The 27,999-nt window shown below is 44.0% G+C and overlaps 2 protein-coding genes across 8 annotated transcripts in view; one reads left to right on the forward strand and one right to left on the reverse strand.

The window, feature by feature from the left end:
• Window positions 1-993: 993 nt before the first annotated feature.
• Window positions 994-27,999, forward strand: part of LOC143279666 (uncharacterized) — a 139,448-nt gene continuing 112,442 nt past the window's right edge. For 6 of the 7 annotated variants that reach the window (XR_013054935.1, XR_013054936.1, XR_013054937.1 and 3 more), the window contains exons 1-13: window positions 994-1,166; window positions 4,566-4,715; window positions 5,389-5,641; window positions 7,206-7,391; window positions 7,881-7,993; window positions 8,683-8,784; window positions 11,774-11,884; window positions 12,653-12,709; window positions 20,752-20,814; window positions 21,707-21,853; window positions 23,209-23,346; window positions 24,618-24,774; window positions 26,718-26,900. Coding sequence is in view for 4 of the 7 variants with exons in the window: in XM_076583722.1 (XP_076439837.1) it covers window positions 1,092-1,166; window positions 4,566-4,715; window positions 5,389-5,641; window positions 7,206-7,391; window positions 7,881-7,993; window positions 8,683-8,784; window positions 11,774-11,884; window positions 12,653-12,709; window positions 20,752-20,814; window positions 21,707-21,853; window positions 23,209-23,346; window positions 24,618-24,774; window positions 26,718-26,900 (1,735 nt within the window). In the remaining 3 variants the exon portion in view is untranslated. The remainder of the gene's footprint in view (window positions 1,167-4,565; window positions 4,716-5,388; window positions 5,642-7,205; window positions 7,392-7,880; window positions 7,994-8,682; window positions 8,785-11,773; window positions 11,885-12,652; window positions 12,710-20,751; window positions 20,815-21,706; window positions 21,854-23,208; window positions 23,347-24,617; window positions 24,775-26,717; window positions 26,901-27,999) is intronic. The other variant, XM_076583725.1, reaches the window with a different exon arrangement.
• LOC143280686 (uncharacterized) lies at window positions 14,991-16,924 on the reverse strand. Its single transcript, XM_076585425.1, has 3 exons — window positions 16,716-16,924; window positions 16,014-16,530; window positions 14,991-15,059 (listed from the first exon to the last, which is right to left on the reverse strand). The coding sequence occupies exons 1-3, from the start codon at window positions 16,922-16,924 to the stop codon at window positions 14,991-14,993; spliced, it is 795 nt and encodes a 264-aa protein (XP_076441540.1).

Consider the following 27,999-nt stretch of genomic DNA (forward strand, 5'->3'; position numbering starts at 1 on the left):
GGCGCTACTCTATGGAACTCGTGCAGTCCCAGCAACAATTAAACAACACCACTGCCCTCCTACCTTAAAAAAAAAACAACAAAAAAAAACAACCTTTCCCACTTATGACAGTGTAATGTATTGTCCACTTTGTTCATACCGATTGACTCTTGGTGTGTGCGGCTGCCCAGGTCCCCCCACTCCCCCACCTCATCATATTATATTGTATCCCTGTTTTTTATGTGTGTGAATTGAAGTACTATTTTATAATATTTCATTCGTTTGTAATGCATGTTACTTCTGTTTGCTTCTTCGGTTCTTTCATTTCTTTCCATTAAATGTAGTTATATTCATGTAGTAGTTGCCAGTTGCTCTATTGTCAATTCGATGTATTGGTGTATGTGTACCGATAAGCGCATAGTCCTTATATCTATCTATATATTATATATATATACACGTGTGTGTGTGCGTGTGTGTGTGTGTGTGTGTGTTGATTAGATGATACAATGCATGCTACTTTGTCTGACCTGCTGTTCTCCATCACATGTTCCATGTAATATGAGGTTATCTATTCATTAGTTGATATTGTTTTATTCTCTCTCTCTCTCTCTCTCTCTCTCTCTCCACACACACACACACACACACGTATATATATATATATATATATTTTTTTTTTAACACAATACTGAATTATATACAATATCACACACACACACACACACACACACCATCATAGCATCCAGTCACATTCATTCAAAAGCTGAGATATAGCATCACAGCCATCGTACATTAACGTCCAAGATCAGATGTCTATGCACGTGCAAGATCAGATGTGTACGCGTGCACATGTATAAATAAGAATGGTGTAAATAAAGTATTTGAATGTGGTCGCACCTCCTTTCATTTGTAACATGGAGTTATCTTTCTTCGCGGAAATGACCTTTGAATTTCGAAACATACCATGTGACCCAGATATCTGCCAATCGAACCCAGTACTATTGCCGCCATCTTTTCTGTGAAATAATCGGGAAGAACGAAATAAAATTTGGTTATTGTTTACATCAGCCCAAGCCTCAGAGTAACAATTGTTCTTTCAAATACTGCTTGGTACGATGGCATCAAAAGGTGGTGGGAAAATAAGAAACAAAGGGGAACATTCCCCAGTGAAGCCATACGAGCAGCCAAAGGTGAGACGAAAGTTGTACACGTGAGACGCTGGTACTGTCGGAGGTTTACGTCATTTCGTGTGAATGGGTTTTGTTTCCGAGAAATGATCAATACAAATTCATGTAAAAAAAATATATAAAAAAATAAGGATAGTAGAAAAAATGTTGGGGTTTGTGACTTCCCAATTTTAAGGTAATGTCATGGAAACTGGAAACAGCTTCAGCAGGTTTTTTCCGTCTGAAATTTAAATCGTGACCGTAGTGATTCACAGAAACACGATGCGTGTAAGTCCGGATTTTGTCTTCTCATTCTGTATCCAAGTCATCAGAGGAAGGTTGATCACATTGTGTCTGTTATCAAAATCACATACAGAAAGCAAATTATGTCGCAGACGCATTGTCTCTGCCCCCCTCGCCAGTCCCAGTGACCTGATACAGACCATGTAGTAGTAGTACTAGTGGTGGTGTGTGTCCATCGAGATCGATGATGACCATCGTTGTCATCCAGCTGGGGGATGGGGGGAGGGTGGTGGTGGGGTGGGGGGGAGGATGCTCATGAATCTATCTGTGAATGCGCAGATGGCTGAATAGTCCAATCTGCGCACGAAATGTTCGCTGACAGTTGGGGCAGACAAAGACAGGCATATCATTGTCAGGGAGCTTGTTTGCCCGTGACTTTCTAGTAGTACTAGTAGGTTAGGGACAAAAGCAAGTTTTGAAGCTTATAAATAGCCCATACTTTGATCTCATGACACATTCTCTTACATACTTTGGTCAAGGTTCGACGCTTCATTTACATTTTATTTATTTATCATTCGACGCTTCATTTACATTTTATTTATTCATCAAACTATCAAAAATAGTTAGGAATTTTGTAGAATTGTCCACTTGATTCTTGAATGAGTTAATTGATGGTACTCATTTTAAATGCAGTGGCATTTGATTCCTTACTTTTGTATCTCAGTTACTGAAGCAAAATTTTCTTGTGTGAGTATTTGAACATTATACAACATTTTTTCCATCAGTATTTCTTGTGGAACTGTACTGAGGTGCAGAGAACTGATCCCAAGATACATCAACATGACCATTAAAAAGCTCATATGTCTCAATGAGATCACCATGTATCCTTCTACCCTTAAGGGAAAATAATCTTAAATAAGTTTATCGATCATTATATCTTTATAGACATGAGCCTACATTCATGTACCAGCTTTGTGGCTCTTCTCTGTACCCTCTCAATTGCAGTCAATTGTCGCTTCAGATAAGGACACCATATTGCATATATATTATTTCCATACTCCAAGTGATGTTACACCAGAGCTTTATATAGTTATAGTACTTTTACAAAAATATCACGGTCAAGATAAATAAAAGTTCTTTTGAAAAAGACTAGAGAAAAGAGAAAAAAAAAGTTCTTTTGATTATTCCAATCATTTGAACTGCTTAATTTATGCAGTTATCATGTTATGAATTTGTAGGTCAAATGAAAGAGTACTGTCGAAAGTGACTCCTAGGTCTTTTTCATTGTCACATGCAGGGATCGCGCTAGACTTTTTCAAAACGCGTGCAGCTTACGCAGAGTCGGCAAAAAAACGCGTAAGTTTGAGTCAGAATTGCGTCAGACCTATGACACTAAATCAAAGGTTTACTCACCTATTTTCGCCGCTCATGTCGGCGCTGAAATTCACCGCAAGCCCTGACAATCAGTTCGTTGCACTGGCTCAATGCTGGACCTTCCATTGCATATTGAGTCGATTCCGTGACTGAGATACAGTGGAAAATAAAAAAACGCTAGGGCCTAGGCTAGCTGAGTAACGTTCAGCAGTCAAACAAGGCTTAACTTTCCCGCTACAGGGTCACGCCCTTTAATGACGCCACTCTGTTCCAAAACTCGTCAGCTAAGCAGTGTTGTGTGCGCGCGTACTCTGTTAATTGGCTGTAGCTGTTAAGAGTCACGTAGGCATCTCGCAGTGCTCCGCATGCACAGACACTTTGTCTTGTACCGTCTGATTCAGTATCGCAAACCAAGCTGCCAAGTCAGTCCTAAAGTTGCATTGATACGGCTTGGAGTAAAAGTTGTTTTGCGTAAGTGTCGCGCGTGAGCGCAGTGAAAATGCGTCAGCGAAAATCAAAATGCATCAAATACGCAAAAAGCATGCGTTAACGCGATCCCTGCACATGATTTTACTGTGTTTGTAGTGTTATTCATTTGCATAGTATATGTTTTGTTTGGATTTCTTCTACCAACATGCATCACTTTACATTTGTCCACAATAAAATACAGATTCCATTTCTCTGTCCAAGCCTGGAGTTTGTGTAGATCTTGCTGCAGGATGTTATTGTTGCATGTCTTCTTATATATTTTTGTATCATCAGCAAAGATTTTGCAAGATGATTCTATGCACTCTGGAAGGTCATTAATAAATATAGTAAAAGTACTGGTCCTAGAATATTTCCCTGCTGTATTCCACTAAGAACGTCTGCCTCAAAGGAGACATGATGTGTGCTTGGGGAGTGGGTTGTGAGGGAGAGTAGACCTGTATGTTTATGTTTCCATGAACCAGCTTACTCATATCCAGTTAAGACGCATACAGGCACACCATAACATGCATGATATCCAGTCGAGACCAGATACATTCAGGTGCACTATAACAATTAACATCCAGTCAAGATGCATTCAGGTGCACTATAACATGCATGGTATCCAATCAAGATGCATTCAGGTGCACTATAACATGCATGGTATCCAATCAAGATGCATTCAGGTGCACTATAACATGCATGGTATCCAATCAAGATGCATTCAGGTGCACTATAACATACATGGTATCCAATCAAGATACATTCAGGTGCACTATAACATGCATGGTATCCAATCAAGATGCATTCAGGTGCACCATAACATGCATGGTATCCAGTCAAGATACATTCAGGAGCACTATAACAATTAACATACATGGTATCCAATCAAGATGCATTCAGGTGCACTATAACATGCATGGTAACCAATCAAGATACATTCAGGCGCACTATAACAATTAACATACATGGTATCCAATCAAGATGCATTCAGGTGCACTATAACATGCATGGTAACCAATCAAGATACATTCAGGCGCACTATAACAATTAACATGCATGGTATCCAGTCAAGATACATTCAGGCACACTATAACATGCAGGATGTCCAATTGGGATACATTCAAGCACACTGTAACATGCACGATATCCAGTCAATATACATTCATGCGCACTATAGGTAACATGCATGTCAGTTTTTCTTTCGTCATTCAAACAGCCATACTTGTTTTCAGGGCATGTTTCTGTTTCCATAACCCAACTTACTCGCAATTTTTTTTTTTTTTTTTTTTCATATTTTGCCACTCATGTCTATAGTATATTTCTGCCTTGTTTCCCCAGTCATTTTTTCAGCGAATCACTGACAGCCTGAAAGATGTCCTGCGACCATCCTGGCTGGCAACTGACCCACATGGTGGTGCTTCCAGCCCCCCTCCCACTGTGGAAAAAAACAATTGCAGTACAACGTTCCAGGAAGAGCAGGATGTTTGGGTCAGTGTCCTTCCTGCCAGTTTTGTTTTTAATAAAATCAGTTGACACACTGTGTGTTTTTTCCTTTGTTAAAAAAAATCCAAACAAACTTAAGTTATTTATTTAGAAGGCATTTTAGTTGTGATTTCAGTTTTAGAAATTGAATTATCTTGTTATTTCAGTTTTGGAAACTGAATTATCTTTTTGGGTTGTATGTTTATTGTTCAAACAGTGTAATAATTGGATATGTTGTGCTTGATGCTAAGCATCAAGACATGCTCATACTGAAAATGTGATTTGGTACATTTTGTTTTCAGTCAAAACAAATCATACTTGATTCCATTATCTTTACATATATTACAGTGGTAAGATTTTACAGAACATTTTCTTGGTTGAAAAAGTTAACAAAATGTTTTGACAAAGCCCTCACATATGATTGCATTCACACACACACACACACACATGCATTTTCGCACACGCATATGCACTAACACACTGTCTTTCAGTCTTCCTGTTTTGGTGACTTGTTCTCATACTCTGCTCTTCTTTTTTCTTTCTTTCTCTCTCTCTTTCTCAGTTTCTTTCCTTCTTAGTCTTCATGGCTTTCTCTCCCTCTCTCTCTCTCCCCCTCCCTTTCTGTCTCTGTCTTTTCTGTGTCACTGTGAGATGAATTGCTGTGTCATGACGGCTGCAGGAGGAAGAAGACGAGCCATCCCAACACTCACCTCTCCCCAGCCCCAGCCATGCACCTCCCTCCCCAGTTCGCCGCCCACTCATGGCTGTTGCCCCTGGCAACACAGATGATCAGCAGCAGCAGCCCATGACAACACCAGGTGGCTCCACAAGTCTATGGTCGGTGACACCAGGTGGCACTGGCGCTCCTCAGCAGGTGTCTGCTGTGTCCAGCAATGGGCCGACGGGACAGTCGTCCACTTTGGCAAGCAATGGTATGCTGTTTTTCTTGTTGTTTTTGCTGCCCCATTAACTGCACCATTTCTAGGGCATGATTTCCATGCCACTCATTCGGAGTTCCCCACCCCCCACCCCAATATAAGGCCTTGTCTGGGTATGTCGTGTGGTGGTCCTAATGTGAGCAGTCCACAGGGAACTAGCAATATGAAAAAACTTAGCTGCATGAAGAGCACAGGAACAGGAGTCATGATGGCTGCCATCAAAAGAGGGCGCTAGCCAGTGGGACAAAGGGGAGGTTACCTACTTCCGGGAGTTTATCGGACGTAGTTGCTTTCGTTTTCTCCACATGGGCGGATAGTAATTTGCACAGGACAGGAATGTCAAGACCCCTGCCGGAGTCTGCACTAGTTGGGTCACGGTTAAGTATGTGTAATTAAATGTAATTTTAGATAGAAAATGTCCTTTCAAAATGTTTTGAAAGAATGCATCTGGGTTTGTTGTTATTTTTTCATATAGTTTTCTGACTTGTCACTGGCATTTATTACTCCTATTATCTAGGCTTCTCTGTCCTCATTGACTATGTTTTGTATAACTTTCCTCTGAAATAGGTTCATTTGCTGGACTATGCTGGGGCAGTTAAAACTGTATAGCTTACAGGACACTGGACCATTGTACTTAATTTGCCCATGAATAAGGCTTAATTGATGTGGATACTTTTTGACTTTTCATAAAATGCCATTTTGGGACATAATTACACTGATACACAAGGTCTGTTCCAAAAAGCTGTTTTCATATTCTTACTGCAGAAATGGCATGTACTGGTACATGTACACATCTCTCTCTTTTTCTCTCTCTCTTTTGCTCTCTCTCTTTCTCTCTCTCTCTCTCTCACTTACTATGTATTTGTTATTCATTATTTTGTGTTTTGGGACAGACTTTTATATGTGTGTGAGTCAGTTTTTTCCTTGCACCTGATAAGTGGTAATCAGCTGTGGGGCTTTTTTGCTTGCACCTGATATGTGGTAATCAGCTGTGGAGCTTTTTTTGCTTGCTCCTAATATGTGGTAATCAGTTGTGGTGCTTTTTTGCTTGCACCTGATATGTGGTAATCAGCTGTGGAGCTTTTTTTGCTTGCTCCTAATATGTGGTAATCAGTTGTGGTGCTTTTTTGCTTGCACCTGATATGTGGTAATCAGCTGTGGAGTTTTTTTGCTTGCACCTGATGAGTGATAAACAACTGGGGCTTTTTTGCTTGCACTTGGTAAGTGGTAATCAGCTGTGGAGCTTTTTTGCATGCACCTGATGAGTGGTAATCAGCTGTGGAGCTTTCTTGCTTGTACCTGATATGTGGTAATCAGCTGTGGAACTTTTTTGCATGCACCTGGTAAGTGGTAATCAGCTTTGGAACTTTTTTGCATGCACCTGATGAGTGGTAATCAGCTGTGGAGCTTTTTTGCTTGTACCTGGTAAGTGGTAATCAGCTTTGGAACTTTTTTCAATGCACCTCATGAGTGGTAATCAGCTGTGGAGCTTTTTTGCTTGCACCTAATGAGTGGAAATCAGCTGTGGAGCTTTAAGTTTGATGTTCTCCCCTTGCAGCTGCCAGCAGGGGGCCAGGTGGGCCTTCCAGAGGTGTGGGAGGCTGGACAGGGCCCATGACGACCCAGCACTGCAGCCCGTCCCTTGTCAGACAGCGTCAGTGCCAGCAGCACAGGCAGCAGGGCTGCCACAGGTCGTCTGTTGGGAGAGTGCCGCTGTCACAGTCTGTGGTTGCTGCCAGTGCTTGTGAGTGCTCTGAAGGGGGGTTGGGGAGGGGGGGGGGAGGGAATAGGGGAAGGGGGAGTGGGGGGGTTCTGGTTTTCTGCCTCATAGCAGTCCCTGAAATGGCTGTCCTGTCTTTAGGCAAAGTGTATGATCAGTGATATGTTTGCTGTGTCCTGTCTTCAGGCAAAGTGTATGATCAGTGATATGTTTGCTGTGTCCTGTCTTCAGGCAAAGTGTATGATCAGTGCTGTGTTTGCTGTGTCCTGTGTTCAGGCAAAGTGTATGATCAGTGATATGTTTGCTGTGTCCCGTCTTCAGGCAAAGTGTATGATCAGTGCTGTGTTTGCTGTGTCCTGTGTTCAGGCAAAGTGTATGATCAGTGATATGATCAGTGATATGTTTGCTGTGTCCTGTCTTCAGGCAAAGTGTATGATCAGTGATATGTTTGCTGTGTCCTGTGTTCAGGCAAAGTGTATGATCAGTGCTATGTTTGCTGTGTCCTGTCTTCAGGCAAACGACAAAAGCTGTGGGCTCCTGATGTGCAGAGGAAAGGGAGACCACTGCAGCCTGCAGTCCAGAGCCAGCCAGCTTTCAAAATGTCTGTCTTCCGTTCTTCCAGTCTGGTAATTTTCTTCTTCACATTTTGTTTCCCGTTGTGTGCCAGAGAATTTTTTTGAGAGAAAGTGCTCTCCCCTTGCCAAGGAATTTTTAGGATTCGGGTGTAATAAAAAAAATTAAAAAAAGAATTGTACAAAAGCAGTTGGAGATAAGATAGGAAACAGTTATGTTAGTGAAAGAAAATGAATGTAGATTCTGAATCTGGGCTTTTTTCTAATTAGTTTGATTGTAGATAAGTGCGTAGGCGTTTCAAGTGAAGATAATATTTTTTTGTGCAACAAAATAGTCTATTTTCACCTCCACAGAATGGCGTCCATAAAGAAAACAAACAAAACATAGCTTGAAATAGCATACCTTTTGTCGGATTATACCTGTAGAAGAAATTCAAACAGACTATAAGTTTATGGAAACAAATCACAACTCGTGCAGACATGTAAATGAATCACTGTTCCAACAACGACGAACGTGGGTGCAGTCAATATAAAAAGTCAATCACATTCTCAGAAACTGAGTAGGCAAGCTTTTTGACAGATAAGAGCATTCCCAAGTTAGAGGGTGAACGTCTTTGATGACACTCCCTCCAGGTTGCACCTAGGTATGGTGATTTCTGTTTTGTGAAAGCCCATGTCTGCAATTTGTCCCTTTATTATAAAATTCTGTGAAATGACTGTAGGTTCTGCATGTTTTCTTCCAGTTGGAATCAGCACCAAATTCCTCTTTTTACCTGGGCAAAACTAACTATGGCGGTGCTTCATCGTACAGACGACAGAGTCTGAACACTTCATCATCATACCAGGTAAGCTTTTTATCTACCTTTTATACTTATTGCTGGAAATGAATATGTTATCAATATACAGGCATGAGATTTTTCCGACTATAGTCAGATTTCCGAAAATTGGCTCCAGAGGCTATTTTTGAGATTCGCGTAAATCCATTGAGAAAATCGGAGGGTTGGAGGGGGGTGAGGTTTTTTTCCGACCCACGAAGGTTGCACGAACGTTGTCCGACCGACAAGACAGACCCACATTGTTTGCTAAAACACCCCATGTTTGGATAAGTGAACCAATTGAGATTAAGTGTTCCATTGCTCCTCTGTCATCATTCAGCTTATCCGTATTCGGTCGGGATTACAAAACTGGCTCGTGGGCTTCATGACTTCCAAAGATACCTGATTTTGTCGATCGTTTTCAGTCACTGACAAAATGAGAAAACTCACAAAGGATTAGAGGATTTTTGGAGCAGAGATCGATAAAGGAGTGAATAATAAGTGGAACTGGGTCTGGCAAGATGAGATTGTGAAAACAGAAGTGAAGAATAAAAAAATAGCTTTACGGGTAGGCGATGCCATTACAAAATTGACACTGCGGACAAGGCCAGGTGTGACTGGTGTCAGATTATGTGGGTGCAACTCTTCAGTCCAGGCATGGAAATCTGTTTTCACATTTGCATTAAAAACGGAGCGCTTGTTTTCTAGAAGAAAAAAAGAAAGAAAAAGCCGATGGGTCGTTCTATATCGTTTACGGGTGATCTGTCAAAACTGAAAAAGGAATGCTCTGTTGACCCGTTGAGAGGCGATCCAGTGACTGGTCAGAGCACCAAAATCGAAGTCCGAAAGTTTCCTAAGGTGCTGTGAAAAGCGCGCCCGTGCGTGCACATGCACACGGCACATGCAGTCGATCACACACACACACACACACACACATACATGCAAACGGACATATGAACGCGCGCACAATAACACACACACACACACACACACAGACACACAAACTTGCGGGCATGCACAGATACACCAGTCCGCGTGATCTCCATCCCTGTCAAGCCACAATGGCCGTGGGTACATCGGCTTGACCCACTGTTCATTCAGCAAAAGCTGCCAACTGTTTGCCACTGTATGCACAAGTAACATTGTTGTGATTGAAACGAAACTTTGTAGCAACTTACTGACGTCAGTGCCTTTTCTGACACAGCCAAGGCTTCTGTACAAACAGTTCATGGCAAGAGTCAGTGTATTTAGATTTGAGACCTACAGCCGGCCAGTTACACACGCAGCACAGATAGAGCTGAATTGAATGCGCTCGCGCGCACACACACTCTTTGAAAAAAACCACATGAATGAATTCACATATACACATACTCTATTTTTTATTTTATTTCTGTCCTTGACACTTGCACATGTGCACACATAATATTATGAGCACTCACACAGACGCACGCGCACACTCACACACACACTCTCTCTTTCAAGCACATGCACACACACATGGAGATTGAAAACACACACACACACACACACACACACACACACATATGCACACATACAAACTTGCACTTTTTCCTCCCACCTTCCCCCCTCTCTCTGTCCCTCTCTCCCTCTTTCTGTCTCTCTCTCTCTCTTTCTTGCATATACACACAGAGTTGTATTAAAAACACACACACACGCGGGGAGAGAGAGAGATCTATTGAATTTGAAAGCAGTGCATACACATGCACAAATATAACTTGCATTCTTTCCTCCTACCATCTCTCCTCTCTTTCTGTCTGCCTCCATCTCTGTCTCTCTCTCTCTCTCTCTTGTTTACACACAGTTGAATTGAAACCACACATACACACGCATGTGCGCACTCGCGCTCGTTTGCTGTCTCTCTCTCTTTTTTTTCTCCCCTGAACACACACACACACACACACACACACATACATACACACAGTCCAGGCTGGGGAACTCTCAGCGGATCCCAGCCGAAGAGCAGTTGATTTCAGGGAGAAAAAAGTCACTCCCCAAACCCCCGCCCCCCTCTTGCAGACTTCACTTTCATGATTTGCTGAGGTACCCCTCCCCTCTCTCTTGAGTCTCCTACCAGTGCTGAGGGAAGGGGGGGTTGGAGGTGGGGTATGAAACCACTGTCAATGACTGTGGCAGTTTTGGCACTGAGCCAAGACACTGACCATTAGCTCCAGCTGAGAATCCTTGACTGCTTGAAAGTGATATAACCAGTCACAGACCCACCCCATCCTCCCTCCAGTCATTCCCCTTCCCCCTTTCTTTCTTCAGCCAACACACATGCATGTCAGTGGAACAGAGACTACAGCTGAAGAGACCAGGTGGTCAGTTATATTGGTACAGTGCAAACTGTGAAAACACACACACGCACATACATACATACACACACACACACACACACACACACACACACACACTCACTCACTCACTCACTCACTCGCACAAAGAGTTTAACACACAGAGTTGTATTTAAAGCAGTGCACATACATGAACTTTAACTCTTTCCTCCCATGTCCAGCCCAACCCCTATTCTCAGTCTCTTTGTCTGTCTGTCTCTCTTACATACACACAGAGAGTTGCATTGAAACACACACACACACACACACACACACACACACACATATGAGACACGATTTTGAAAATCATGCCCCCAAGGCTGACTTTACAGGTTTGGAAGCAAAAACACTTCAGTTTAGGAAGAATTGGACTGATTTTTTGTCTTCTATGGGTTGGAATACCTCAGCAGCATTGGTGGCCCACAAGTGCAGATTTCATGGTTTGAAATTGAGAAAAACCTTCAGCTTCAGGGGCCTTTGCCCCCAGACCCCCACCAGGGCCGTTGCCCCATGGACCCCCACTGGGGGCCTTCTGCGGCCCCCAGGCCCCCACCTTTCAGACTCAATCACAATTTCCCAATCTCATGCCTGATATAGAATGTTAAATGATATATTTATCCATTGAAATGAATGTATATTGATTTTATTTGTTTGATCCTACTTTCCAGGGTTTGCCGATGGGTCAGAAAGCAGTGACCCCAAAGCCTGTCAACAAGTCGGGCAGTGCAGTGCTCAGCTCTTCTGCCACCCAGATTCTCAAAACACTGGAAAGATTGTCTGTAAGGCATCATCATCTACCCAAATTGGTTGTGCTGAAGTTGTGTTGTCTGTATGACATCATTATCTACACTGATTGGTTCTGCTCAGGTTGTGTCTGCCTGTTACTGTTTTGTTAATATGTTGGTTTTGAGAAATGAGAAAGGAATAACAGTGTGGCTTAAATGATTGACTGGATTTTTTGTTTGTAGATATGTTGTAAAAAAATGTTTTAGAGTGAAGAGGTTGGAATAATGGTTAACAATAGAAATTTGGTAATGGAATAAATGGCACATAGTAGAGATTTGATATTGAATGGCACATGTATGGATTTGGCATCAATGTAAATGTGATTGTGCAGATTAAGGAGGGTAGGTCTGTCTTTGTTTGGTAAGAATGAGCCTGTGGTGACTTTCCCATGGCCTGGGGAGGGGAGTGGTGTGTCTGGCATCCATTTCATTCATAAACACTGTCCCACAAGTGAGCTGGTCATGGATATGTGATGCACACTGATGACGCTACTTAAGCAGAGATCAAAGCATTGACCACAAGAACCGATTTTCCTGGCGACTGGAAGGAAAGAAGGAATTCTGTGCTGCCAGGCTCTCTGGGCTCCAGGCTCCAGGAATGAAGAGTTACGACACATTATGTGATGTCTTGTTGTGTATAATGTGAAAATGGTATTTTAATCTTTGGTCATTAAGACTGAAGTCTCCAGACTGGTTTATCATTCATACACAGGTTTAGAAACTCATTGTTGAATATACAGATGTCATGTTTGCCCATCACAGGATGCTAAAAGGGCCAGAGTGGACCTCCGAGACAGTGAATCATTGCTGGCTTTTACGGTAAGACAAACCTTCATCATTAGCAAGGATAAGGGAAGGTCGTGATGTAGTCATTATGCTCCCTCAGATTTTTATAAGAATTATTCAAAACTATAAACATGTAAAGCAGAGTGAGAATGTATCTATCTTCATACCTTTTTGTCTCAAACCCTGTCTTACATTGTTTTGTAGCTTTGCCAAGTGAAGAGTTGCTCTTTTTAAGTTCTCAAGTGATTTTTTACCTTAATATTGCTTTGTCCAGATTTTAAAATTCAGATGATGTAGTTCTTGTAGCCTGAGTTAGTATAGGTATTGAGTACCTTCAACACAAGTTGTATGATCCTAGACAAAACATTAACTTAAGCGCATAATTCTCACCAGTCCATTTTTTTAGATTTAGTTGTTTTTTGTTTTTAATGTTATTTTCATTGTGAAATGCATTACAAACAAAGGTGTGTGTATTTGGAACATGACAATCAAAAAATGATTTTAACTACACATACTTAACTGTGACCCACTAGTGCAGACTCCGGCAGGGGTCTGATTCCTGTCCTGTGCAAACTACTACCCACCTATGTGGAGAAAACGAAAGTAGCTATGGCCGATAACCTCCCGAACTAGGTTACCTCCCATTTGCATCCCTGACTATCGCCCTCTTTTTCCAGCAGCCATCTTGACTCATGCTCCTGTTTTCTGCATACGGCTAAGTTTTTTTGTTGTTGTTTTTCTGTCTGTCTGTCAATTCCTTGGTGCTCTCGTTTTGTGTCCGATGATGAATTACAACAGGTCACAAAACTACTTGGCCCAATTGGGCGATCAAGCTAAAATTAAGGTGCGATCACAATCGACTGGCGGACACTGTGAATACTTCTGAAAATCGTGTTGACACTTACTTACAAAAATTAAAATACAAAACTCATTTAAGTACTCTTTGATAAGCTTTGCGCACTATTAGATTATAAAAATCTCTATACATTTATGGGGGCTCTCACTTCCCCCCATTTCAAGCGGGCAAAAGGCCTTTCAGGTCCAAAGGCCTTCATATTGATATGATATGACACTGGGCCCTCAACCTCGGGCTCTGTCTACAACATGAACCCTCCATCTCCTCTGCCTCCGCTCCCTCCAGTCGACTCCATACCTCCACCACCTCCTGTGCCTCCTCCGGCGGCTTCTCAGGGTTTGTTTCATGATACTCAGGTCAGTGATGTCGTTTCTCTTAATTCAGTCGATCCGTGATCGGTCTCAACACGCTCCACGTTTTCTCAGCCCTGCCAGTCGGCAGTGCGTGAGTCGCCCTCTATCCCTTTCCCCATGCCCACAATTTCAACGAACGAGTGTGCTTCCTCTCAGGGAATCCAACATGGACTTGCGTCTTCCACTTCGCATACTCAGTCCGTTCCTATATTTCATACGTCCATGATGGCAGCCGTGGCCACAGATCACACACCCCTCATGCGGCATGCCCCGACCGTCTCACATCCAGCAGCGACCTTTTCGGGTAGGGAAGCCCTCCCTCTGGGTAGGGAGGAAGGTGAACCACTAGGAGGCACGCACACCCACATGTGTACACCTTTCCCCTCGCTCCAAATCTCAGTCTTCAGCCAAGGGCCTGTCAGGGGATGACTTTGTTGTCACTTTGGAAGCAAGCACCATGTCTTTCAGGCACACGGTTACCCCACAAGACCCTGTCATCCATCCAGCTTCCTTACATTTCAGCAGAAACTGCTTGGTGGACACCTTCATTTCTCAAGCGCACGCAGCTGTTTCCTGATTTACCCATGCTGATTGGTGTCCTTCTAGTATCAGTATATGATAATTAGTTGTGTACGACAATGACCATCAGAACAGCAGAGGAGGTAACTGCTGTCCCGACTATCCGGGCTGGAATTCGATCATAGTGGAGAGTTTTCTGCCCAAGTTGCATCCTCACTCTCTCGATCAAGAGGGCCTTAGGACTGTCACCATTTGGACAGATCCCAAAGGTTAGCCCCCAAGCTGCAGCACAAAGTCCCAGTGTTATTTGCCTACTAGTGTGAGAGACATAGTCCTTCACAAAAGACTAACCTGCAAAGGATTTCCCATTGCAATTAAAAAATCACTGATAATACAGCTCTCACTTTGCTGTTGCCCCTACTGTAAACGTATGTCAGATCATTGATGTAAATGGCCAGTACAAGACTACAACACATCTAAAGCCACTTTTCTCACTGCCCCGCCTGGCTCCATCCCAGGCTTAGTGCGCACCACACAGGGCCAGAGGACTGTCATGGATCTGGCCCCCTTTCTCACTAAAGTACTTTCAGTGAAAATTTTCCCCATGGAGACCCTCTTCCATTAGGAACTCCACCACGGAAAGAGACTCGATAGCCTGGAGGCACATGAAGTGCACTCCCACAGCCTGATCCAACCCAGCCATTGACTGCTGACAACATTCTGCAGGTTGCTCCAACATACCACACCAAGCCTTCTTCTGTATGCCCCTTCGTGATGGTACCTGCCTGGAAAATTACACAGCCTTGTCCCAGAGACACTAGGGACTTCAAGTCTCTTGTTGCCAATTGTCCGCCATTCTATGCACAGGCAACATGCCAGTGCTGTTTTTGGCAGCAACAAAAAAGGGGAGGGGGGGCGCACCCATCACCTGTCAGCTCGCATGGAGGAGCTCTACAGATCTGGCTGTCACACCTAAGGCAAGCCCAACATCCTGGTGGGCTACCTCTGTCTGATGCCACAGTTTCCTTCAAACACATTTATCACTTTTCCAATCGGCCCACAACCGATGTGGAATCATCAGATCAAGCCACATGTGCACCTCCTTGCATTGACGCTCAACCGCGCTCAAGTGAAACAACCCCATAGGGTACGTGTTTCCTTCCCTTCCTTTGATTGGAAGGGCTGTCAATATAAAGTGTGGATTCAACACACTGACCCAGGGGTGTACATCCTCAGCAGTATCTATAGGACAAATGTCCTGGACCAGCAAGAAGTAATGGGACATTTGTCCTCTTCATAACAAAATCAATCGGACATTGTGAAAGCAAGCCAGATTGATTGTGTATTAAGTTTAATGCATACAAAAAAATGGTAATACAAAAGCTCTGATTAAGTTCGTCAAAGATCTAATTTCTCTCTCTCTCTCTCTCTCTCTCTCTCTCTCTCTCTCTGAGTCTCTCTCCTGCACACACACACACACACACACACACACACACACACACACACACTGTCTTTTCTGCGTAAAATCGCTAATGCTATTGATTCATTTTGAGTCATCTTTCTTGTTGAAAAGCATTCTGTTCCTTTTCCCTCTCCACTTTTCTGTCACCCTGAACACCCATTCTGATTCCCCCTTGACATCTCTTGGTCCTTCCATTTGCACCCTCATCAGCATGGCCTGGTTTTCTGCCGTCAGTCTGTTCCTTTGACTTGTCAGAATCGTATTCTGAGTGCTGAACCCTCTCTCAACATCAGCTGTGTAGACAGGCAGGGTGAGGGCAAGCTGGGCCAGTTTTTTGAGGTTGGTGAACTCCAGCTGGTGGTAGCGGGCAATGAGCTGCCAGAGTGTCAAGGTGCTGTCCCTGGGGTACATCTGCTCCTTGACCGTTTTCTTCAGATCCACCCACTCATCTTTGGCTGTCTCAGCATCGATCAAAGCAGGCGACTCTTTCTGCATCTCCTCTCCATCCCCTGTCTTCCATGCATGCGTCTTGGGTTTAGCAAAATGGTCCAGCAGCACCTGAAGCTTGCTGTTACCCCACTCATCCAAGTCAGATGCCGAGATGAACGTGATAGGACGCATACCCAGGACTCCAAATGCCACAAGAAGCTCAGAGTCTGGAAATCTGCACACACACACACACACACACACACACACACACACACACACACACATATATGCATGCATTAGTAACAGACTACAATGAATAAGCTATATGTTATTCATTGGCATAGGCAAAAAGTAATGAACAAAGTTTGAAATGCTCTCTCTCTCTCTCTCTCTCTCTCTCCGGCTTAGTGACAAACTTACCTCATCTTGATGTTGTTGATAAGACTGTCGATGAACTTGTTCACGGCTGATTGCACATCACTCTCAGGGCAGGCAGCAATGTCGCAGCCTTCAAACCGTGTCTTGCCATCATCTCCATGCACAAGCTGCTCCTTGAACTGCTGCATGTGCTGTCCTCCTGACTTCAGACCCATCAGCCTGTCGATGCAGCTGTCAATCTTGACCTGCATTTTAAACAAAAGAAACAAAAATTATAAATATTGTACATGTTTATATAGAAATTGATGCCAACAAGTTCTAACCAAATCAAACTGAAATAAAATGACCATTATTACAATCTGTGAATGGCTAAGGAAATCCCAAGGGATAAAGGCAGGCAGATTAGCATGGTAAACAAGAACAATGATTGGTATTGTTACTTAGATAATTTGTTGTTGTTGTTGTTAAGCTAAAAGTATGCCTGTCTTTTACATACTGTATGCAGATCCAGACGGCCAATTATGGAAAATCAAATTTTAGAGTGAAAAACAAACTCACCTTGATCAGGGCAATGTCGATTTCTCTGTTTTGAAAAAAACAGGTTCAAGGTTCCCACAATTGGAATGACATCCATCATAAGACATGTCAGGCCGATGAATTTCATGGTTGCAATCTGGGAACATAACATTTACAAATGTTTTAAACATTCTCTCTCTCTCTCTCTCTCTCTCTCTCTCTCTCTCTCTCATGATTCACTTGGCATTTTTGACAAGAAAAATTCAATTATCATAATGAATCAGAGTTTCATCTCTCTCTCTCTCTCTCTCTCTCTCTCTCTCTCTCTCTCTCTCTCTTGATTCACCTGGTATTTTTTTAAAGAAAAAAATCATCACATTATGAATCAAACTTTCACACAAGTCAACATAAATCCCCCTCCCCACCCCCCTCTCTTTCTCACTCACACACATTATCTCTCTCACATGCACTCTCTCTCACACACACACACACTCACACACACTTAACTTACCTTCTTCCGTAGACCCACTGCCTAAGGATCTTTGGACCTTGAAGTGGCCTCACCGCTTTCCAGGTAAGCCAGTAGTGCCACCAAACTCCTGTACACTGTCTGCAGTGCATCAAAAAATGATAGCCACTGAACTTCATGCACCTCCTTTAGGCGCAACTTGTCGGAATCCAAAATTTCTTGGATCTCTTCCAACTTCTGTACGCGCAATGACGACGCCTTGAAATAATAAAACAGTGACGTCAGTGTCTCGATATAGTCCTTCATGGCAGGCACACTTTCTGCAGCCTGGCTGATGCACAGTGCAAATCTGTGTGCGATGCAATGCACATTGACGATGTGTGGGTTTTCCCGCAACAGCATTCCTGCCAGACCTTTATTTTGTCCCCTCATTGCCGACGCTCCGTCTGTGCCGAGGCCCAATACTTTAGACCATGGCACACCTTGTTTGGCAAGTTCGTCCTTCAGTGTGGTCGCCATGGTTTCTCCAGTGCCATCGGCAATGTTCACGTTGGTTAAGAATCGTGTTGACAGCTGCATGTCTTTGTTGATGGTTTTGACAAAAACGGCAAACCTTTTTTTGTTGGCCCTGTCAGTCGATTCGTCAACCAGCACGGTCACAGTTTCTGCACTATCAAGTTCTTTTTTGATGTCCTCCTCCACCACGTCCGACATTGCCTCAAGAAATTCCTGTGCAGATCTCCTGGACTCGTACTGGGTGCTCCTAGAAATGAGAAGTTTGTTTGCGTGGGGCACCTGGAGATCTTGCATTGTGCCCATCAGTGACGAAAATTTACTGAGAGGCAGTGACTCTGTGACCAGCCAGTGCATTGCTTTGACAGCAACGACCGCTCCTTTCTCCTGTTTGGTCAGCTGCTTGGTGTGTACCACCTCCCTCTCTTTCTGTAGCGCTGGCACCTGAATAGCGGTCCGGTGGTCCTTTGTTTCAGCGAGCTCTGTCAGTGCACTCTTTCGGAAATTTGTGCAGCCTTCCTGTGTAAATGAATTTTTAAATTTAGCCTCCCCACACTTTACGCAAAACATCGCTGAATTTGTATAACGAAGCCAAGGAAACAGTGTTAACCACGACTTGACAAATGTCCTTTGTTTCTTGCCGTCGGTTTCTTCGCTGCTGGCACTAATATTGGTCACTTCATTTTCGGAGCTGGAGACACTTGCTGCTCCATCCACAGCACTAGATGTGCCGGCACTCGCCGCACTGTCACGATGTACAGGTGTCAAAAAAGTTGTCAAAGTCTTCTGACCGACGTCACTTTTCAGTTTCTTTTTGGGTGGCATGGCTGATAGGCCGTCGCTGATCGCGTCTGATAGATGTTGCACGCTGGACTACACAGACATTATCTTGTCTGCTGAGATTCCCACGTCAGGGCATCGCTAAGTAAAATTAACGCTAAAAATAGCTCTCTCTCTCTCTCTCTCTCTGTCTCTCTCTCTTCTCTCTCTTCTCTCTCTCTCTCTCATTTGCCAAGCCTCAGGGATGACACGCACACGCAGAGTTGTTGCAGCGAGATAAAAATAGATCGCCTCGCCAAGTAGATGATTGTTGTAACAGCACACGGGATGTGTCATTCACTGGGCTTACAGACTGAGTTCTGTGCAGCGGCCAGACTCGAAGTATGAGTATGCGGGTCGATTTACGGCCGGTGCCATGTCTGCTAGTTGTCGGAAAGTGATGGGACAGTGACCGCGTTTTCGGCAAAGTAATGGGACATTTGTCCTCTTCACTGCCAGTTATGTCGGACATTTTGCAAGTGCAATCGGTCTATGTCCGATGAGGATGTAATACACTGGCTGACCTGATTCTCTTTACCCTACATTTATCAGCACAGCTGTGGTCCACAGACCTCTCTCACTATACAGCTGCAGGCCTGGGTCTTCTTTGCCCACACCAACATCCTTATGTGACACAGTACACCCTATCTCTGAGCCCCATCACCCCTGGCGAGTGGTGTCACCAACTCACTCACTCAAACTCACACGCCCTTGCACGCTGCGCTGGTTGCGCTGAATTGCCATCAAAAGAGGGCGCTAGTCAGGGATGCAAAGGGGAGGTAACCTACTTTGGGAGGTTATTGGCCGTAGCTACTTCAGTTTTCTCCGCATAGGTGGGTAGTAGTTTGCACAGGACAGGAATCAGACCCCTGCCGGAGTCTGCACTAGTGGGTCACGGTAAGTATGTTACATAAAGGTAATTTTAGATAGAAAATTTCCTTTGAGGAATCTTGGACAAGTGATGAAGAATTTCTCTGTTGGGACCGATGTTGATAACAGGATGTGGGAGGGAACTGCTGACTTCATTCAGTCATGTTCTTTATTTTTTCATTGGATTATTGACCCCAAGCTTATTTACAGCTAAGACATACTGGTTTCGGCTTGCTTTATTTTTTGATTGGATTATTGACAGCCAAGTGGAGTGATGGCCTAGAGGTAACGCATTCGCCTAGGAAGCGAGAGAATCTGAGCGTGCTGGTTCGAATCATGGCTCAGCTGCCAATATTTTCACCCTCTCCACTAGACCTTGAGTGGTGGTCTGGACGCTAGTCATTCGGATGAGATGATAAACCAAGGTCCCGTGTGCAGCATGCACTTAGCGCACGTAAAAGAACCCACGGCAACAAAAGGGTTGTTCCTGGCAAAATTCTGTAGAAAAATCCACTTTGATAGGAAAAACAAATAAAACTGCACGCAGGAAAAAAAAAAAAGAGTGGCGCTGTAGTATAGCGACATGCTCTCCCTGGGGAGAGCAACCCGAATTTCACACAGAGAAATCTGTTGTGATAAAAAGAAATACAAATACAAATACAGCCTTCTTTATTTTTCATTAGATTCTTGACAGCCAAGACATACTGTCACTGGTTTCAGCTTGCTTTATTTTTCATTGGATTATTGACAGCCAAGACATACTGACACTGGTTTCAGCCCTCTTTATTTTTCATTGGATTATTGACAGCCAAGACATACTGTCACTGGTTTCAGCCCTCTTTATTTTTCATTGGATTATTGACAGCCAAGACATACTGTCACTGGTTTCAGCCATCCAGTTACCGGAGGAGATCCCGCCCATTACAGAGAGGTATTCAGTCTCCTTCCATGGAAGTAAGTTGTCGTGGGTGTATGTCCTCCTTTCTCCTCTTTTTCTGGACTTCCTGTCTTGTACTGGTTGTTGTTCACTTTGTGCCTGTCTTTATGGTTTCCTCTCTTTCTCCTTTATTGAAATAAATTGAGTGTGTGTGTGTATAATTTGCTTCATCTAATTCCATCCTGTCTCTCTTATGAACTTTGTACATGTTTGTCTGTGTGTGTGTGTGTGTGATCCGTTTAATTTCACCCTCTGTGTCTCTGTTATTAACTGTCACAGTGTGCATTTATCTACTAGCTCAATGTGTGTGCATGCATATTATGTGCATATGTTCCATCCAGTTACACTGTCTCAGTGTTTGTTATTATTGTACTCCATGTGTGTATATGTGACAGAATTACACTGTCCCTGTTGTTATCTTACTGTGTGTATGTGTGACCGCATTACATTGTGTCTGTTATCTTGCTGTGTGTATGTGTGACCACATTATGTTGTGTCTTGTTATATTACTGTGTGTATGTGTGACCGCATTACATTGTGTCTGTTATCTTGCTGTGTGTATGTGTGACCGCATTACCTTGTGTCTGTTGTTTCTGTGTGTGTGTGTGACCGCATTACCTTGTGTCTGTTGTTATCTTACTGTGTGTATGTGTGACCGCATTACCTTGTGTCTGTTGTTATCTTACTGTGTGTATGTGTGACCGCATTACCTTGTGTCTGTTGTTATCGTACTGTGTGTATATCTATATGTGACTGCATTACACTGTTGTTATCTTACTGTATACAGTGTGAATGTGTGACTGCATTACACTGTTGTTATCTTACTGTATACAGTGTGAATGTGTGACTGCATTACACTGTTATCTTACTGTATACAGTGTGTGTGTATATGTGACCTTCCATCATCAGACACGGTCAGGGGCTGCCACCAGCGCCTCGAAGAGTCGACAGTTAGTTGCCTCACCTTGTGTGTCGGTGGTCCCTGCCTTGAACATCAGTCCCCAGAAAGCTGATGATGAGGTGACTGCAGACCTCAGTGGTGATGACGACGTAGAGGTGAGTGGTCTGATAACCTTGCCGCACTCATGATGAGGTGGTGACGACGTTGAGGTGAGTGGTCTGATAACCTTGCTGCACTCATGATGAGGTGGTGACGACGTTGAGGTGAGTGGTCTGATAACCTTGTTGCACTCATGATGAGGTGGTGACGACGTAGAGGTGAGTGGTCTGATAACCTTGTTGCACTCATGAGGAGGTGGTGAGGTTGTAAAGGTTGAGTGGTCTGATAACCTTGCCACACTTATGATGAGGTGGTGAGGTTGTAAAGGTGAGTGGTCTGATAACCTTGCTGCACTCATGTTGAAGTGGTGACGACGTAGAGGTGATTGGTCTGATAACCTTGCTGCACTCATGTTGAAGTGGTGACGACGTAGAGGTGAGTGGTCTGATAACCTTGCTGCACTCATGTTGAGGTGGTGATGACGTAGAGGTGAGTGGTCTGATAACCTTGCTGCACTCATGATGAGGTGGTGACGACGTAGAGGTGAGTGGTCTGATAACCTTGTTGCACTCATGATGAGGTGGTGACGACGTAGAGGTGATTGGTCTGATAACCTTGTTGCACTCATGTTGAGGTGGTGACGACGTAGAGGTGAGTGGTCTGATAACCTTGCCACACTCATGTTAAGGTGGAGGTGAGCGGTCTGATAACCTTGCTGCACTCAGGTCCAGTCTCTACATCATTAAGGTGTGTGTGTTGTTATTCATATAACAGACGTAAAGTGCTTTTGTTGGTTGAAAGCTTTTTGCTAAATGCTCTCCTCCTTCTTAGCTGATCATGTGTGTGTGTGTGTGTATTTTGATATTTACTGAGTAACAGATTTATATTTTCACAGGTTGTATTTTTAATCCAGACGTGAAAATAATATTTTAATTAGGAAAACTCCAGAATATTGAATGAAAGTTTTGCTGTGTCTTTGGCATGATACATTGATTTTTTTTAATTTTTATTTTTGTACTTTGTACAACACTTAGATCTGTAGTTTTTTGTTTTTGTTTTTTATCTTTTGATAAATCAGTAGTTCTTACTGAAGTGTTTAGCTGATCCATGTGCAGAAGTGTTACAAGCTTTGCATAAGTTTCCTGGTATATTGCTGCTGTCTGGAGTTGTTACTTTAGTTTTTGGTATTATTTTGTTATTACTAATACTTACATTACAGTGTGTATCAATGTATGTACAGTGGGTGTCTGTGTGTATGTTGGTGGATCATTGATTCCACAGAAAAAGAGACAGGGAAATATACTGCATGAGTTTTCTTGGCATATTGCTGTGGTCTGTTTTTTTGGTGGTGGTTTTTTGTTTTTTCAATCACTAATACTGATGTATACAGTGTGTACGTGTGTGTTGGCAGGTCATTGAATCGTCAGAAGAAGAGAGTGAGAAAGTCACTGAGCTGGGAAGCTGTGGTGTTCCAGCACCTGGTCAGAATGCAGAGAGCATGAAGTCACTGGCAAACAGTCAGCAGCACACAAATGGACACAGTCATCAGGTAGCTTTCTCTCATTCACCTTCAAAACAAAGTGTGAGAGCGGGTAATGGTAATGGTAATTAAAAAAAAAAAAAAAAAAGAAAGAAAGAAGAGGCTGGTATGGCCTTCTTCAGAAGATGGACAATTGTTTGTTCTGTTCCTACAGACTGAGTTTCTGACTTGCTGTCTTAAACTGTGCTGTCTCCAGTCTTTCCTGCTGTCTGCAGACATGTCAGTGGATCACATACGTATTCCCCTCCCTCACTGAACACATTTGTTATCATTATCTCCTCTGTGTCCTCCTGTCTCCACTCCCTCACTGAACACATTTGTTATCATTATCTCCTCTGCGTCCTCCTGTCTCCACTCCCTCACTGAACACATTTGTTATCATTATCTCCTCTGTGTCCTCCTGTCTCCACTCACTCACTGAACACATTTGTTGTCATTATCTCCTCTGTGTCCTCCTGTCTCCACTCCTTCACTGAACACATTTGTTATCATTATCTCCTCTGTGTCCTCCTGTCTCCACTCCCTCACTGAACACATTTGTTATCATTATCTCCTCTGTGCCCTCCTGTCTCCACTCCCTCACTGAACACATTTGTTGTCATTATCTCCTCTGTGTCCTCCTGTCTCCACTCCTTCACTGAACACATTTGTTATCATTATCTCCTCTGTGTCCTCCTGTCTCCACTCCCTCACTGAACACATTTGTTATCATTATCTCCTCTGTGTCCTCCTGTCTCCACTCCCTCACTGAACACATTTGTTATCATTATCTCCTCTGTGCCCTCCTGTCTCCACTCCCTCACTGAACACATTTGTTGTCATTATCTCCTCTGTGTCCTCCTGTCTCCACTCCTTCACTGAACACATTTGTTATCATTATCTCCTCTGTGTCCTCCTGTCTCCACTCCTTCACTGAACACATTTGTTATCATTATCTCCTCTGTGTCCTCCTGTCTCCACTCCTTCACTGAACACATTTGTTATCATTATCTCCTCTGTGCCCTCCTGTCTCCACTCCCTCACTGAACACATTTGTTATCATTATCTCCTCTGTGTCCTCCTGTCTCCACTCCCTCACTGAACACATTTGTTATCATTATCTCCTCTGTGTCCTCCTGTCTCCACTCACTCACTGAACACATTTGTTATCATTATCTCCTCTGTGTCCTCCTGTCTCCACTCCTTCACTGAACACATTTGTTATCATTATCTCCTCTGTGTCCTCCTGTCTCGTTGTGGCCACTGCTGCAGACACGTCAGGATCCACCGTGCTGTTTCAGGGGAGTCCTCTCAGCAGACCAGCCACGGTCACACCCAGTCCTGGCCTGTTTAACGCTCAGCCTCCTGTGGCAGTAGGGTTCGGGTCCCCCCCTTCCACCTTCATCACACCCACTGCCTGGGGGTCCACTGCACCCAAACCCAAGTCTATCATTGCAGGTGAGGTGTGGTGTTGTCAGAGAATGCCCAACGCTGCAGGTGTGGTGTTGTCAGAGAATGCCCAACACTGCTGGTGAGGTGTTGTCAGAGAATGCCCAACACTGCAGGTGTGGTGTTGTCAGAGAATGCTCAACGCTGTTGGTGTGGTGTTATTAGAGAATGCCCAACACTGCAGGTGTGGTGTTATCAGAGAATGCCCAACACTGCAGGTGTGGTGTTGTCAGAGAATGCCCAACACTGCAGGTGTGGTGTTATCAGAGAATGCCCAACACTGCTGGTGAGGTGTTGTCAGAGAATGCCCAACACTGCAGGTGTGGTGTTGTCAGAGAATGCCCAACACTGCTGGTGAGGTGTTGTCAGAGAATGCCCAACACTGCAGGTGTGGTGTTGTCAGAGAATGCCCAACACTGCAGGTGTGGTGTTGTCAGAGAATGCCCAACACTGCTGGTGAGGTGTGGTGTTGTCAGAGAATGCCCAACACTGCTGGTGAGGTGTGGTGTTGTCAGAGAATGCCCAACACTGCTGGTGAGGTGTGGTGTTGTCAGAGAATGCCCAACAGTGCTGGTGAGGTGAGGTGGTGTCAGAGAATGCCCAACACTGCAGGTGTGGTATTGTCAGAGAATGCCCAACACTGCAGGTGTGGTATTGTCAGAGAATGCCCAACACTGCAGGTGTGGTGTGGTGTTGTCAGAGAATGCCCAACACTGCTGGTGAGGTGTGGTGTTGTCAGAGAATGCCCAACAGTGCTGGTGGGGCGAGGTGGTGTCAGAGAATGCCCAACACTGCAGGTGTGGTATTGTCAGAGAATGCCCAACACTGCAGGTGTGGTGTGGTGTTGTCAGAGAATGCCCAACACTGCTGGTGAGGTGTGGTGTTGTCAGAGAACGCCCAACACTGCTGGTGAGGTGTGGTGTTGTCAGAGAATGCCCAACACTGCTGGTGAGGTGAGGTGGTGTCAGAGAATGGCCAACACTGCAGGTGTGGTGATGTCAGAGAATGCCCAACACTGCTGGTGAGGTGTGGTGTTGTCAGAATGCCCAACATTGCTGGTGAGGTGTGGTGTTGTCAGAATGCCCAACACTGCAGGTGAGGTGTGGTGTTGTCAGAATGTCCAACACTGCAAGTGAGGTGTGGTGTTGTCAGAATGTCCAACACTGCAGGTGTGGTGGTGTCAGAGAATGCCCAACACTGCAGGTGAGGTGTGGTGTTGTCAGAATGTCCAACACTGCAAGTGAGGTGTGGTGTTGTCAGAATGTCCAACACTGCAGGTGAGGTGTGGTGTTGTCAGAATGTCCAACACTGCAAGTGAGGTGTGGTGTTGTCAGAATGTCCAACACTGCAGGTGTGGTGGTGTCAGAGAATGCCCAACACTGCAGGTGAGGTGTGGTGTTGTCAGAGAATGTCCAACACTGCAGGTGTGGTGTTGTCAGAGAATGCCAAGTGCTGATGGTGTGTGGACTGGCTTTTCATGCGGTATTTTATTATTTTTATTATCATTGATACTTATGTAGTGCCTGTCTTTTGTCTGTCTACAATTATTATTATTGTTGATACTTAGAAAGCACCTGTTTTCAAACACCAAGCTCTAAGCACTTTATGAACACAGTGTCATTTGCGCAACAGGCTGTCTACATTGGTAGAGCTGACTGACAGCTGCCTTTGGTACTTATTATGGATTGACGTCAAGATGGAAGGTCTCAATTAGCGTCAAGACAGGAGGCCTGGATTACATCAAGTTGGAAGGTCTCAATTAGCATCAAGACAGGAGGCCTGGATTAACATCAAGATGGAAGGTCTCAATTAGCGTCAAGACAGGAGGCCTAGATTAACATGCTGAACAAGGAGAATCGATGGCGTCATAACTCAGAATTAGACAAGTGTACAGTTTATTTGATTATTGAGAGAGGGGACTTTGTGAAAGAGGTGTTTTGTCTTTCACACAGGGACTTCCAAGCCGGGCCCCGGCACCCCCAAGGTGGTGAGTTTTAAGGACACAGGAGGGGCCAGCACTCCGGCAGCCCAGCTGAAGTCGGGCAGTGTGATGGACATCCTGGCGTCCTCTTCATCGTCAAAATCATCGGCGCACCTCAAGCAAGGCTGTGGCACTGATGCTTTTGGAAGCACAGGTATGTTTGATTTTGATAGCTTACAGTAAACATACCTTTTCCACTATCCCTGAAGAAGCGAGTGTGTTGAATGTTATCCAGTTTGTTGGTAGATGATGCTGTCTTTGTGAAGAATGTAGCTTTATTTTCTGTGGATTATATCGCACTAATCATCAGCAGTTTCCAGATACAAATAGAGAAATTCATTTATGGTGTAAAACACAAACAATACATGAAAATCACAGTCATTCAGCATGTATACATAAAAGACATAAAATGTTTAGATGTCAACCTAGGGCAACCCAATGCATACAATGAATAATCACAGCAGACAACGACGACAGAAACCTTTAAAATATGACGGAGTAAATCATACATACAGCATCACAGCCACAGATACAATAGTTTATGTTTGCAGAATAGCAGTACAGAGTCCATGGTGAAAAAGGAAATCAACAGTGATTTAAAATGTTGGCTATAAGCCACATGATTTGATTTGTGTACCTGAATGCATGCCTCTTTGTGTGTGTGTGAATGAATGCATGACTGTGTGTGTGTGTCTGTTTGAATGCATGCCTCTGTGTGTGTGTGGGGGGGGGAGTGTGGGGGGGGGATTGCATGCCTCTGTGTATGTGTGTGTGTGTGTGTGTGTGAATGCATGCCTTTATGTGTGTGTGTGTGTGTGAATGCATGCCTGTGTGTGTGTGTGAATGCATGACTGTGTGTATGTGTGTGTATGAATGCATGCCTGTTTGTGTATGTGTATGTGTTACTTTTTTCTTTTGTGAACATGCTGTTTTTGTGAAAGCGACTGTGGTGTTGCGAGAATGGATGACAAGGTTACAGTGCAAAGAGAGAGGTATGATGGATGGCACTGGCAACAGTCTGTGTGGTGTGGTGACCACATCAGATCTTAACTCAGTGCTACAGTGACGTCCAGGTCTCTTGAGGTTGCGGCTTGTGTGTCTGGCTTTTGACTTCCAACAACCTGGCACAGTTTTGTAGAAAGTCTCTGGCATGAGATTATTCAGAAATTGTACTGAGAGATTTGGAAAATAGCACAATACTGATTATTTTAATCATTCTGAGAGATACGGAAAATAGCACAATACTGATACTT

The sequence above is a fragment of the Babylonia areolata genome, chromosome 3 (assembly GCF_041734735.1).
Source record: "Babylonia areolata isolate BAREFJ2019XMU chromosome 3, ASM4173473v1, whole genome shotgun sequence".
NCBI lineage: Eukaryota > Metazoa > Mollusca > Gastropoda > Neogastropoda > Buccinidae > Babylonia > Babylonia areolata.